Here is a 12,465-nt window from a genome sequence, read left to right as displayed (position 1 = left end):
ACACATGGCTCAGCTCCAGATGGGTTCAGACCCATGGCTGGAACACTTGTGGGATGCTCCCATAAACAAAATGGGACTACTGCACAGCCAGTGCCACAAAATTCATACAGCCATAAAGAAAAGTAAAAAGCCCCCTAAGCAAACATGTCTGAAAGCACTTTATTTTCAAGTAGTCATTCTGACAGTCTGGAAAGGAAACTCCAGTTTCAGTAAGTCCAAATACCCAATTATCTCCTCATAGTTTACCTTGTGTGAGAACGCTTTAGGTTCTATCACGTCCCTCTGAATGTCCTAGCAGGTATGGAGATGTCATCCTTCCAGTCTGTCTCTGCGTCTGGCAAGCAGTGAAATCTTTTTATAAAATACAGAAGACTTCAAAAGAAGGGATTTGAAAAAAACTCACTACATGGGCACTGTTAATCTCCAGCACTCTCCTCTTCCAAATGCTGTATCCACTGCTGACCACATAGCACAAACCCACCTTTTCATGAGTGGTGTTTAAGCAGAAAACAATAGAGAGCTGCACCCCAAAGCAGACCCACATTCCCTGTTGCAGACATGCTCCTCCATCAAAAAAATGACACTTAGAATGTAGGCTCCAAGATGGACTGTGTGCCAGAGTCAAGCCAGAAACTACAGAGTACCACAGCCACACAACACGCTTTATTCCATACAGAAATGAACCTAAGTACTTCCCAACACTGTTCATCCCTCGCCGTGCTTGCACAACTATTTGCAAGGCTGTCCTGCTCCCCAACACTGTGCCTGAGCTGAGTAAAAGCCTACAAGCCCAAAGATAGCCCACATAGTGCTATACAGATACAAGGAATGAAAGAGCCAAGGTTGCATGTGGAGAATCTTCTGGCAGCTTTTCCACTTATGAAAAGGGACCGGGTAACTTCCTGATAGATAGGTCCATGCTGGAATCCCGAGCAAGGGCATTGTGCTGCTGGCTTGGCTTGGCCCCTGTTTTCCACAGAAGGCTCCTTGCCTGTCGCAGCCCTTTTGGCAGAGATTTATCAATTGATATAATGCCTTGGGCCAGTCTGGACAGTTGGGAAGGGCAAGAAGTAAACCAAGCAGCTCATGGAAAAAATCACTCTCTCCTGGAGCTGGTGCTAATAAAAGCCAATGGATGCAAAAGGTTCAGCGAGGTTTTATTGCTCTGCCATGGCAGGGGCTGGGAAGGCAGCAGGATTTACCCCTAACCACCTGGACTGGCCGCTCGTCCCTTCCCCACATGGTCCCTCTCGGCCCGGAGGCTGGCAGGCGTCACATGTTGGCTCTCTCCCGCTGCAGCCGAGAATTGTAGGCTCGGGAAACTGTGTTCCAGGAGTCCATGTACCGGTCCATGCACATGGCGATGCACTTCTGCGGGACATAGAGCCTTAGCGGCCGCCCCGAGCTGGGGAGCCGCGAGTCCCCGCTTCTCCCGCCCGTCCTTACCTGCTCGGAGTTGTCCAGGGCGCCGCCGGGCTTCCCGATGCACTTCCGAAAGCACTTGTCCGTCATCCGCTGCGGAGAGAGCCCGTGAGCGGGACCGCGGCCCGGGGGCTCCGGCCGCAGCCGCCGCCCCCGCTGCGAGGGGAGCGGAGCGGCCTGGCCTCTCCCGCGACCCGCACCGGGACCGAGCCCGCCCCCTCTGACCTGCAAGAGCTCCTGTGCGTTGGCCACGGCGATCTGCACCTTCACCTGCTCCATGATGAGCCCCGGGTCCAGCTTCCCCCCGCCGCCTCCTCCGGAGCCGAAGTCGGAGCCGAAGCTGCTCTCCATGCCCAGAGACGCCGCGGCCGGGGGGCCCTGCGCTGCCGAAGGGAGAAATGGCGGCGCCCGGGACTGCGGTTCCCGGCGGGCCCCGCGCCGCCTCCGCCCCCGCGCCGGGCGGGACCGAGCGCCGCGCGCCGCCGGGGCCGCCTCAGGGGAGCCGCCTCAGCGGAGCCGCTCCCCGGCCGGGGATGCCCGTCCCGCCGCTGCTCGTGGCCCGTGTCCCCGAGCGCTGGTGTCACCGCCGGCCGCGGAGGAGGCGGCCCCGAGCGAGCTCCCAAGGGACTCCCCGGGGCCGGGCCGGGCCCGGGTCAGACAACAGCATTCGAGTACTAGGGCTCAACTCAGCCCCACGAACTGAGGCAACGGGAAGGGGCTTTAAACCGGTAGCACCCGAGACACAAACGCTGCCCAGCTGCACCCCGTGGTGAAACACCGGCTCTGCTGGGATCCCCGCAAACTCCCCTGTGAGTTGTCTCCGGAATTCATCCCTCTGTTCTTCGAGGCTTCCTTCTGCCTTACATGACTCAGGTGAGAGGCCCATGCCCTTAAAGTCTGCCTCAATTCCATTACACTTACCTCCACTAAGTAAGAATGCTGTGGGACGAGGTAGAAGCAAATGGAAGAGGACAATGCTACGGAGTTCTTTTTCATGGGTGAGATGTGATGTGCAGGTAGGAGATGGCATGAGAGGAGGGGACTGAGTATGACAGCAGAGCTAAAGCCAAAACTGGGCTCATCTTCACTAGCTCAAGCCTACACTCCAGAGTATTGCAAACCATATCATCCCATCTTTGGATCTGCCCACTTCAAACAGAATTCATTCCTACCACATTGCAGAAGCATCATCAGCTAGCACTAACAATGGGGCAGCTGCCTAAGATACAATTTTAAAATGAGTACGGACTGGAAAATGGGCTGGAAGCTGAGCCAGGCTGGCAAATGCGTTAGCTTGTGGCAATGCTTCTGGCCATCCCTAAGAATCCATCACTGCCAGGGATTGATATCTGCTCTCATTCTTATTTAGCATCATGTACGTTAAATCGAAAAACCCCTTCAGTGCAGGGGTGATGAGAAAGCAAGGGAAGGTTTATCTGCTCCAGCTCCTGATATTCTTCCCCCTGCTTTTGTTGGTACTGATCAGAGAGGACAGCACGTTCTACCAGCGCTGTGTCACATTTACGGAAAGCGTTCGCTTGCTTCTGGAGCGCGCCCCACGATCCCCAGAGCACACTCTGTGATTCAGCTGATCACTGTTAGGAGCACAGCTCTTTGCGTCCTCTCTCCACACTTACTAAAGGCCTCCTTGGATGAATCCTCTCAAACAGCCCACATGACCTGTGTGTTGGTTAATAGACAGAAGGAAACCAATAAAATGCAAAACATTTATTCGAGTGTGTTGTACAAAAAGTTTCCAGTCATAAAATGTATATTACAAATCATTGAAAAAGACAAGACATTTGGCATGCATATTCTAAAAAGAAAAGAAAAACCACTTTGAAATGATAAAGTCTAGATCATGATGTAGTTTTTCTGAGTTTCAAGTGAATATTTTATAATTTTGCCTTTGTGTTTCTGTTACCAATCTTTTTAATAATTCCCTATTTAAAAAACTTGAACCTTCCAAAAACTCATCTGCAGCAGCTGACTGGAGGTGGTTACTGCAGTGCCCTCAAGCCAGACCTATCTAAATCAAAATTTTGTTAAAAAATAAAAATCATAATTCAAGTCACAAGGCATCACTGCTATGAAAATAAGAGATCAACTGTATTTTGTGCCCAAATGGAAAGCAGTTTGGCTTAAACTTGCTCAAAATAGATTATTGCTTGTAATTTTAGTGTAATGATCTGGGTAGCTGAATATACAGTAACATCTGCCTTACCAAGATGGACTTGTCACGTCAGTAATAGCTAACTAGAAAAGCTGGAAGTTCAATAAACCACATCTTATTATCTCGAACTCCAAGTCAATTCACTGCTTGTGCTATTCTGAATGGAAGCTTTGAATATCGAGCATCCTTTTCACTCTAGACCTTAGCATTTCAAGAAAGGCATGTTTACAAATAATAATTGCATGTAAATATGGTCTTGTATAAAAAAAACCAACAAACACCTTTAAATAATTTTAAAACTGGTTTAAAGCTAAGCATATTGAAGGGCAAATAAAAATTCTGTTTCCCAGGCCATTTTAAATGAGAAAACAATCTCTCCAATATAATTTCTCCCGACATTCAGCTAAAACAGTGCTTTGAAAAATGCAATCACTATCTCACCTTCCGCTCACTGGTTCACAAGGCTTTGCTCACACAGAGTTTGGACCCAACAGTGTCAATAAAATGCAGGATCAAATATGGATATGCCTTTGTTTAGAGATAAGACTTTCAAAAGAAGATACACAAAGAAGAGATAGAATGGTTTAACAGTGAAGACATGAGAAAAGTGGCTACAAGAGATCTAGAACATACAGCATGCATGTTTTCCTACAGCATCAAAACCTTTCTGATGCACATAAAAGTAACAGATTCTTCAATGCCCTGGGATGCAGAGAGGATTTTTATAGGTCTGTTCTAACCTGCAACCTCTGTTCAGGTTGCAGTTAAAGGGCCTTTATACAAGATGACTATTAAAAAAGAAAAAAAAGGTGTATAAAAGCCAGTAAGATCCCTGAACTGAACATGAAGTGTCCCGTTGCTCAAGGACAGACACCACACGAGGTGATCTTTCACAGTACAGTACTGCTTCACACTGCAGTACAATTCCCACATTACTGCCAGCTTGCACACATGCTCAGCTGGCTTTTACATCACAGGAAGCAGATATTTATATTCTTCCTGAGACTTTTGGTTCCTGCTACAAACACAGACTATGCAGCCAACTCCCCATCTAATGGCAACACAGAGCTGAAGACAAGTGAGCAACATGTCAGTGCAAATGATGGGTTCTGTCAGAGCCAAGCTGGAGCCCTGTGTAGGCATAAAGAGACCTGCTGGGAAATAGAGCTGTAAAGCAACAAGGGAAATTGGAAATACAGCTGTGCAGCAGCAAAGGAATCACAGGAAATATGGAACAAGGGAATCCCAGCCACGCCCGCTCCTTGCAGTATGTCACTGCAATGCAACAGTTAAAAGGAACAAATGCAGAAGCAAGGGAGACAAAAGTGGCATGAAATGCCAGGGACTCTGAGGCTACACCTCACTCCAGAAGACACCACATTCCTGACAGGTCTGCAGATGGATGGACTTGTTCTGAGACAAGTATTTTCATGTGGCATGAGCTTAGGAGGAGGCAGGATACATCTGTTGTATTTTATATGATATTCTGTTATGATCTACACATAGGAAAAACTATTTACTATTTCATCCAGAATAAGGTTGTATTTCTGGAATAAGAACATCCATTTGGATAGTTATGCTCAATTAACTACTCTGATAAAAGCTTCATTTCCCTCATCAGGGACACCTTAAAATCATTTTTCTCCAGACAAGTCAAATCTATTTCTCCTTCAAGCTTTATGCCAGGTATCAGCACTGGAGTAGAACTGCTGTCCACGTTCTAATTTCGTCAAGACTGGTTCATATACAGGATCAAAGAGAAAAAGGGGGAAAGGTGACACTGGATTTCATTTGGACAAAAAGCTTTAAATATCCTGAAAATTGAAAGAAATCCTTGAAAGATGGAAAAAAAAGAAACAATGCTTTTTGGGCTGGTAAAGCTACAAAACTGCCTCCCAGTCTGGCCAGGACAGTGCTGTTAGACTGAAGCTCAGCATCAAAAGCAAGAGGCTGGGATGGTGGCTGGAGAAGGCGACACACAAAAAAGAAAGTACATGGAATACAGTAGTTCTTCTGTGTCTTGTAATTTACAGCTAGGAGTTATTTATCGTATTTTTAGTGGCCTATTAAAAAGCACTGTGGTAACAGAATCATCCACATTCAGACTGTTGGCTTTTCCCACAGTGTCAATAACAGGTTTATTTGACCTGTATATACCTAAACATGGTCCTGAAGAATCAAATAAACTGTTTCCAAAGTTAAAGGACACAGTTCCAATTCTAAGGACAAATTCTGCAGGCTGTTACTCAAGGGCACAGTGCTCATCACAAGAGATCTGCAAGCACCAGTTCTTAAGGCTACAGGAAGACACATTCCCCATACAGTAGCTGCTAAGAAAACTATGGCTCAGGTAGCAAGAGGTTCTTCATTCGAGCTGCCTTTCTGAGGCCATTCTTTACAGGAAACAAACAAAGAAAAAACCACAGAAAAAATGCAAATTAACTGCATGTTCATTGCTTTAGTATTTAAGATCACAAAATAATCTTAAATTTACAGGACAATCATAAAGGAATAAGCAGTCTGAAAACTGGCCAATGTAAAAAAATAAATATAGATCTTTAGGGGAAAAAGCAAAAAGCCCTCAAACACTATGTCAGTAGAAGCTGTGGGTCAGAAAGGGAAATGGTGTCCAGTGGTTGGAAGGTGTGTTGCAAAAATAAATTTACACTGATTGCATTCATTTGCATAACAGTGAATTTAGAAACGGTAATTGTAACAGTATGTCTGAGAAACATAATTTCACTAGATACATCTTACAGAGAAAGAGACATGATTTACTACATATTTAACCTTCTACTCAAGCAGAGTGGGAAAATTACATTAGAAAGATGGCCAAGTACATCAATGCAGTTATCCCATCAGCCCAAACAGCCAAACCTTCATCCTGGTTTTTTGTAATGGGTCTTCTGATAATGGATTAAAATGTAGTTCTAAATGTCTAGTCAGCAACTCAGTCATCCCATTCAAACGGAGAAAAGTAGCATCTTTGATTTATTTTTAAATGGTAAAATAAATCCTGAAGCTTAAAGCCCCTTTTGTTCCCACCCTGCTTGCATAACAAAGCCATCAGCCAGAGCCACTAAACTGACTTTCTAGGTTATATCTGTCAGTCACGATACTGTTCAGAGAACATAATGTCCGAAAGCCACCGAAAACATCCAAACCTTGTCACTTGTCTGATGAGTCTTAACTATTTGAATGACAAGATCAGAGTTCAAGAGTGCAGGTAAAAACAGGATTCTATGCTGGAATCAAAGGGTATCCAAATTTTGTATCCAAACTAGTAGCTGAAAAAACATTTGCATTCTTTGGAGCAGTCAAGTATTCTCCCTCGTGCTTAAGGATGAACACTAACCCTTAGGGGACTCAAGAGTTATCTCCAGAGAAATGCAGCAGCAGAAACCTTAAGCTAAATGGACACTGTCAGATAAAAAATGCATCCTATTAAAATAAAAATCACGTGCTGCCCATACAACACATATAGAAAATGTGTTTTTTATTATTCTCCTTTCACTCCTTGTTAGACTTTGCCTTGAGCACTTGAACGCTGCATCACTTTACGTCCTTAACGGAGGCAGTTCCTTTGACTATTTAAAAGGCATTGAACTATTTCTGCCCTATTTTGCAAATATTGCTCCTTAGGATATCTGACAATGCCCCTTTGAACACAAGAGAAGTATGAACAAGCTGTATCTAGCTCTGATTAACGAAGTCAACATTTACATGGGATAACCTTTAAAATTCCCAATATTTATCATTGCCAAAAGTATAAATATGTTTTACTTCTAAAATCTTAATCAAATATCCTTAAAGCTGAATATGTCAAAAGGATTAAATCATAAATACTGAATATCACAATTTGTGTCCATGATTTAACTTGTGACAATGGCAAAATCCCTAAAAATCAAACATTGCGAACTCCGGGTTTGACACTTCCAACTTAGGACGGTGTGTATATTCAGGAAGCAGAACCCACCATTCTCCATCTTCTGAAATGATGACATGGAGCTCAGGTGTGACAGACCCAGATGTTTTACCATTAGGCTGTCAAATCTTGGAGAAAGACACGATGGCAAGGTCCTGAGTCAAAAATGCCTACAATGAAGCTTCCCTGGGTCATTGCAATTGTGGAGCAGCACTTTAAATGAATCTGGGGTCTAATTTTCCTAAGCTGGGAATTGCTGAGGGTACCAGGCAGAATACTAGCATTTCTACAACTGTGGAGGAAACACTCTGTGAATCTCTCCCAGGGCCCTGCAGATGAACACACTTCACTGAACTTCTTTTCTGGGGGTATTATACTGGTTGTATATGTAATTATCCATTTACCATACACTCAAGGAGTCTCATCTCATTTTAGCTAAAAATCTCTTTTCTGCTTTAGGTTTCTATGTAAGACTTTAAACTCTGTATGGGGAAAAATATTGTATTCCAATATAGCGTTTCAACAAAGAGGGAAAAATAAAGAAATCTATTAAAAATTCTGGCAGTTTTGTTCAGTAAAGTTTTTTTCTGAAATTTTTTTTATAAAAATGTACCAAGGAGTAAACGTCAAAGAAATCAGGTGATGCATATAAAAATAGTTTTCAGTGGCTCTGGAAGGAAAAAATAGCAAAAATAAAAGGAAATAAATGAAGGGGAAAAAGCGCAAATAATAGTTTCTTTCTTCTTTTTTCACATCACTGAGCATCCTCTAGAGGTTGTTCTGGGATCCCCCTAAAATAAGATAGGCAGAGTTGAATTCAATTCTTACCAGCTATTCAGATTGCAAGCCTAGACTGGTTATCATCTCAGTTGTCAAAAGCACTTTTTTAGTAGTTTAGTTATATTAAGGGAACATCACTACTTTAGAGGAAGGAGAGCACATGCCCCGGTCTGCTGCCAGGACTGACACACTGCCCCTCTGGTTGTGCTTTCCTGCAATGGGTTGACTGGTTAGTCCCCATATTTCCAACAGTGATACAGATGACAAATTAATGATGTCATTAGCTCGAGACCAGCAAGTTCCTTTATTTCAAATGCTGATTCCATTTGAGAGAGATCCCTGCTGTACAGCTGCTTTTTTGGGTAAGAAAAATCAGTTGCTTTATACTACAAATACACTGCTCAATCTCTTTGGGACCAAAAAAGCTTTGAGAACTCAGCTGCAAACCTGCACAGAATGGGTTCTTTGTGAAAAGAGCTACTGATGGCCACTGATCAGAGGAACAAATCACTTGAGTTTCAAATTTAAAATATTTTCTGATATCACCTATATATCTTTCTCCTTTTTTTGCTCTGTCAACTGCTGGTCACTTATTTCACATTATTAAACTAAGGGTTATCAAAACATTGAGGTGGTATTATTAAGAAAAAACAAGTTTACTTCAGGTGTAGAAGATATATTGTATCAGAAAATAAACCAATAAGCTGAAGCTTGCAGCAAGAGAAGTACCACGCATTCCTGGTTTTCAGTGGTTATCTGGTAATATTCTGCTTCCAGCAAGAATGTCCCAGCTCTGTTGTACAGAGCAGCAGACACTGAACAGGAGGAACACTGCCTGCTAATACTGCAAATGTGTGATCTGAAGCACAGATACCCTGAGCTGGCATCAGCCACTGCCTGAGCTGTACCAGGATGGATCCCAGCAGTAACTCCTGGCAGCACCGCTCACATTGTCCTCTCTCTGTGCACTGCAATGTTGCAAGCAACCATTGGAAGAAAGGACCAGGAAGCTCAGAGCTGACAAAAGTTGAACGGGACCCCCTCCTAAATCTTATGCCTGATTGATCCAACTAATGAGGCACAAGTTAAATATCTTGTCTGCATCTGATTACCTGTTGGTTGAAAAGGTCTTCTTCTCCATATTCTGCTTCGTCTTCTTCCTCTTCATTCTCTCGCATGACTACTGATTTAGTAACGCTTCTCACTGCAACTTCCTACACAAAATGACAGATAAGGAGAGGCCAGGAGTCATTATCTATCCATTAAGTTTTTGCTATACCACCAATATAATATCCTTATTAAATTTTGGAGAGTTTAAAGCAACTTAGCCTAGATTTAACACTAGCTATGCAAGCAAGTACTGGTAATATCCTGCAAACCACAACATCATTCCTATTTCTGTGCACTAAAAGGCATGGTAATGTAATTCACTCACTTGAATTCTCTTTCATTACCCTGGGATTTAAGAGGAAGCAGATGTGTTTCAGGTGATTAGTAGTCAGTTTTACACAAGGTCACAGCAGACACAGGTACGAGCTGACTGAAACACAGTGTAATGTGAGAAACTAAACTTTCTCAGTATGATTACACAACATTAAGAATATTTGCAATTTCTAATAAATATTTAGTATCAATTGCATATGTTGGTTATCAGCACAGTCTTACAAGCCAGGCACTAAAGAGAATTCTAAAACCCCAGGAAGCTTCCTTTATTACTAAATTATTTTTAACACTTCTAACTAGTAAGAAATTCTTCTGCCTAGTTGCACCATGGAAATCACAGGTGAAAATCTCTAGTTGTGGAAAATGTTTCCCTTAACATACACTCCTAAGGTAAAGGTAACCATAGTGAAAACAGACATGAGTTTGAAATTTTTTCAGATACTAGTTTGACCACACAGTTTGAATACTGAGTGTTAGCTTTCTATTTGTACAAATTACCCCCACTCCTACCTCATCCTGCACACAACGTTGTTCTGGAAAACTGCCAGCGAGAAAGGCAACACAAAAACTGATACAACTGTGGTCTGTTTCCTTTTCCTACTGCTATCAGATTGCTGGGATAATGGCATGGTTATGAGTAACAGCCAAGGCACGATTCTCTCTTGCAAAAGTCATCTGCAGGGATGGTTTTAAAAAAATTAGCTGTGAGCAGATGTAAGACAATGCAAAATGCTCAGGAACATCTGCCCAATGAGAACTTATGATATGCTTCTAACATGGAAAGGACAACTATTTTCCTACATTTACACTGCACCTCAGAACACCATAGGGACTATATAATGGAACTTCAAATTGCCAGAAATGCTTCTTTTCTTTGTCTCTTTTGAAAGTACATACTGCAATTCCAAACAAATTCTCTATTAGCAGCATATTCTTCTAAAACAGGAAAAAAGTGTCTATGGGCATAATCATGACGATCACAGTCTTCAAAAATATCCCAAAAATGTCAGAGATATGTACAGACTTAATTATTTCAGTGTTATAAACTGTCATATTAGAAGACAATAGGGGAGATCTTACAATCAGGATCTTGTCATTGTGTCATGTCACCCCACCCTCAAATTAAGAGTGGGAGATAACCAGCCCATGGACACAACCTACCTCTCCTTCAGAGTTTATGAGGTAAGTGCGGATATTTCCACCAGTGCCCCAGCTGCCTTGATTCTTCCACACGAGAACAGAAGGGGGGCTATGAGATACGCCTGCATCTGCTCCCCAGATCTAGTGAGAACAACAATCTGTAATTAGCTGTTTATCCAACTTTTTCCTTTAAATATACATATCCCCCTAATTCTCCTACTTCACTCTACGTACCAAGTTTTTTTTCTGAATTCCAATGGCAGTTTTGCCCTACTTTTAACTACACTATTACTTGTAGTAAGGTATTAAAAAAATCAAATATTGCAGTCATCAATTCTTTTCTGAACAAATTTCTTCTACCACTGCCTCAATAACCGTACTTTATGGAGCCAAGGCAAAAAGCAGCATGTAGTGTATCAACCTAACCTTTTATATGTATCTGAACAATTGATACTTAGAAATAGCTGCATGTGATTAAAAGATACATTTGTTTCTCCTTAAAAGAACATGTTGCGGACTGAAAATAAAATGTAAAATTACTGAAAAGCAGCTGTTCTACTACAGTTAATGCTGAGAAAATCCAGCCTTAGCTACAGTCTACTAGTCTGGATGAATCCTCTGAACTATTCCCATTTCTTTAAGAGGTTGACCAGGATTAGGGTTCCAAACCTGGGCAAAGTTATTTGGAAACAAATAGTCCTTGATTAATCCCCCAAAATATCTTTTTATTCAACTTTCTTTGTGTCCAAAAAAAAAAAAAAGTCTTAAATACTTAAGTACTAATACAGAAATTCATTTTTTGTTCTGCATTTTTATAACTGAAATCCTGCTCCTCTAAAGTGAGATTCATGAACCCCGAAGTTACACCCCAAATCAGGCTGTAGCAAACTTCAAGATTTCCAATTGACACAGCATCAACAGAAGAATATGTTGTTGACATACTGTAAATACAACTTACTGTAACAGTCTGCCCAGCTCTGAGGACATACTTAGGAGTAAATTTGTAAGCAATTTCTTCTCCATCTCCAATTTGTCTTTTCAGTCTCCAGTTACCCAAAGACTGATCCTAACAGAGAGAATCAGAAAGTTATTCAGAGAGAACAAAACAGAACAAACAGGCATCAGAGTCTAGGTCTTTGTTATTAAAATAATGGGAATATACATTTATTTATATGGTTGTTAGACATTTGCATTCTACCTTGAATGGTACTGGTTATATCCAGTTAGAGTCTAAAGTGTAAATCCCATAAGGTCATTCAGCAAAATTTTAAAAGATATCCATTTCACACAACAAAGTTCTGCTAGACAGCAGGCTGTTTCTGTGAGCAATGTCCCAGCACACATTTACACATTTGGGACACAAATTGTGTTCTCTTCCTGCAGCAAACATTACACTCATGTTAACCAACCATTATGCTCAACTTTTCAAAGTTGATTCCTGGAGCTGATTCCCATTAATTCTTGGAGGATGCTGCACCTTGAGATGCTGCTCCTGCTCTCCACATGGGTGTACCTACTCATGCTGCAAAGGGCTGTTTAACATCTCAGTTTAGCTCCTCCTTGTTTTCTATGAGATCTGTGA

General features: G+C 42.3%; 2 protein-coding genes across 3 annotated transcripts in view; both read right to left on the bottom strand.

Moving 5' to 3' along the window:
• Window positions 1-153: 153 nt before the first annotated feature.
• On the bottom strand, window positions 154-1,845 carry TIMM13 (translocase of inner mitochondrial membrane 13). Of its 2 annotated transcripts, none has more exons than XM_082298128.1 (3): window positions 1,648-1,845; window positions 1,447-1,515; window positions 154-1,371 (listed from the first exon to the last, which is right to left on the bottom strand). In XM_082298128.1, exons 1-3 carry the CDS (start codon window positions 1,771-1,773, stop codon window positions 1,273-1,275), a joined length of 294 nt encoding a protein of 97 aa, XP_082154254.1. In that variant the 5' UTR covers window positions 1,774-1,845; the 3' UTR covers window positions 154-1,272. The 2 variants fall into 2 exon arrangements, with proteins under 2 accessions (XP_082154254.1, XP_082154255.1); XM_082298129.1 differs by having other exon boundaries at window positions 154-1,368.
• Window positions 1,846-7,422: 5,577 nt separating this feature from the next.
• The window catches only part of LMNB2 (lamin B2), a gene marked incomplete at its 5' end in the record, with an annotated part of 32,832 nt that continues 27,789 nt past the window's right edge, over window positions 7,423-12,465 (bottom strand). Inside the window, 4 exons of the mRNA XM_082297871.1 lie at window positions 7,423-8,311; window positions 9,413-9,514; window positions 10,905-11,024; window positions 11,842-11,949. Of these exons, the coding sequence (XP_082153997.1) occupies window positions 8,270-8,311; window positions 9,413-9,514; window positions 10,905-11,024; window positions 11,842-11,949 (372 nt within the window). The 3' untranslated portion in view covers window positions 7,423-8,269. The remainder of the gene's footprint in view (window positions 8,312-9,412; window positions 9,515-10,904; window positions 11,025-11,841; window positions 11,950-12,465) is intronic.

This window comes from Coloeus monedula (assembly GCF_965178545.1).
Source record: "Coloeus monedula genome assembly, chromosome: 27".
Lineage (NCBI taxonomy): Eukaryota > Metazoa > Chordata > Aves > Passeriformes > Corvidae > Coloeus > Coloeus monedula.
The sequence above is the reverse complement of the archived record's forward strand: the minus strand, read 5'-3'. Positions and strand labels throughout refer to the sequence as shown.

What these genes read in the sequence shown, in the direction of transcription:
- TIMM13 (XM_082298128.1), bottom strand. Translation starts at nt 1,773, where the DNA reads ATGGAGAGCAGCTTCGGCTCCGACTTCGGCTCCGGAGGAGGCGGCGGG. An exon ending in ACGCACAGGAGCTCTTGCAG is followed by an intron (nt 1,516 to 1,647) that starts GTCAGAGGGGGC and finishes CTCTCTCCGCAG; the next exon opens with CGGATGACGGACAAGTGCTT. An exon ending in CCCTGGACAACTCCGAGCAG is followed by an intron (nt 1,372 to 1,446) that starts GTAAGGACGGGC and finishes TATGTCCCGCAG; the next exon opens with AAGTGCATCGCCATGTGCAT.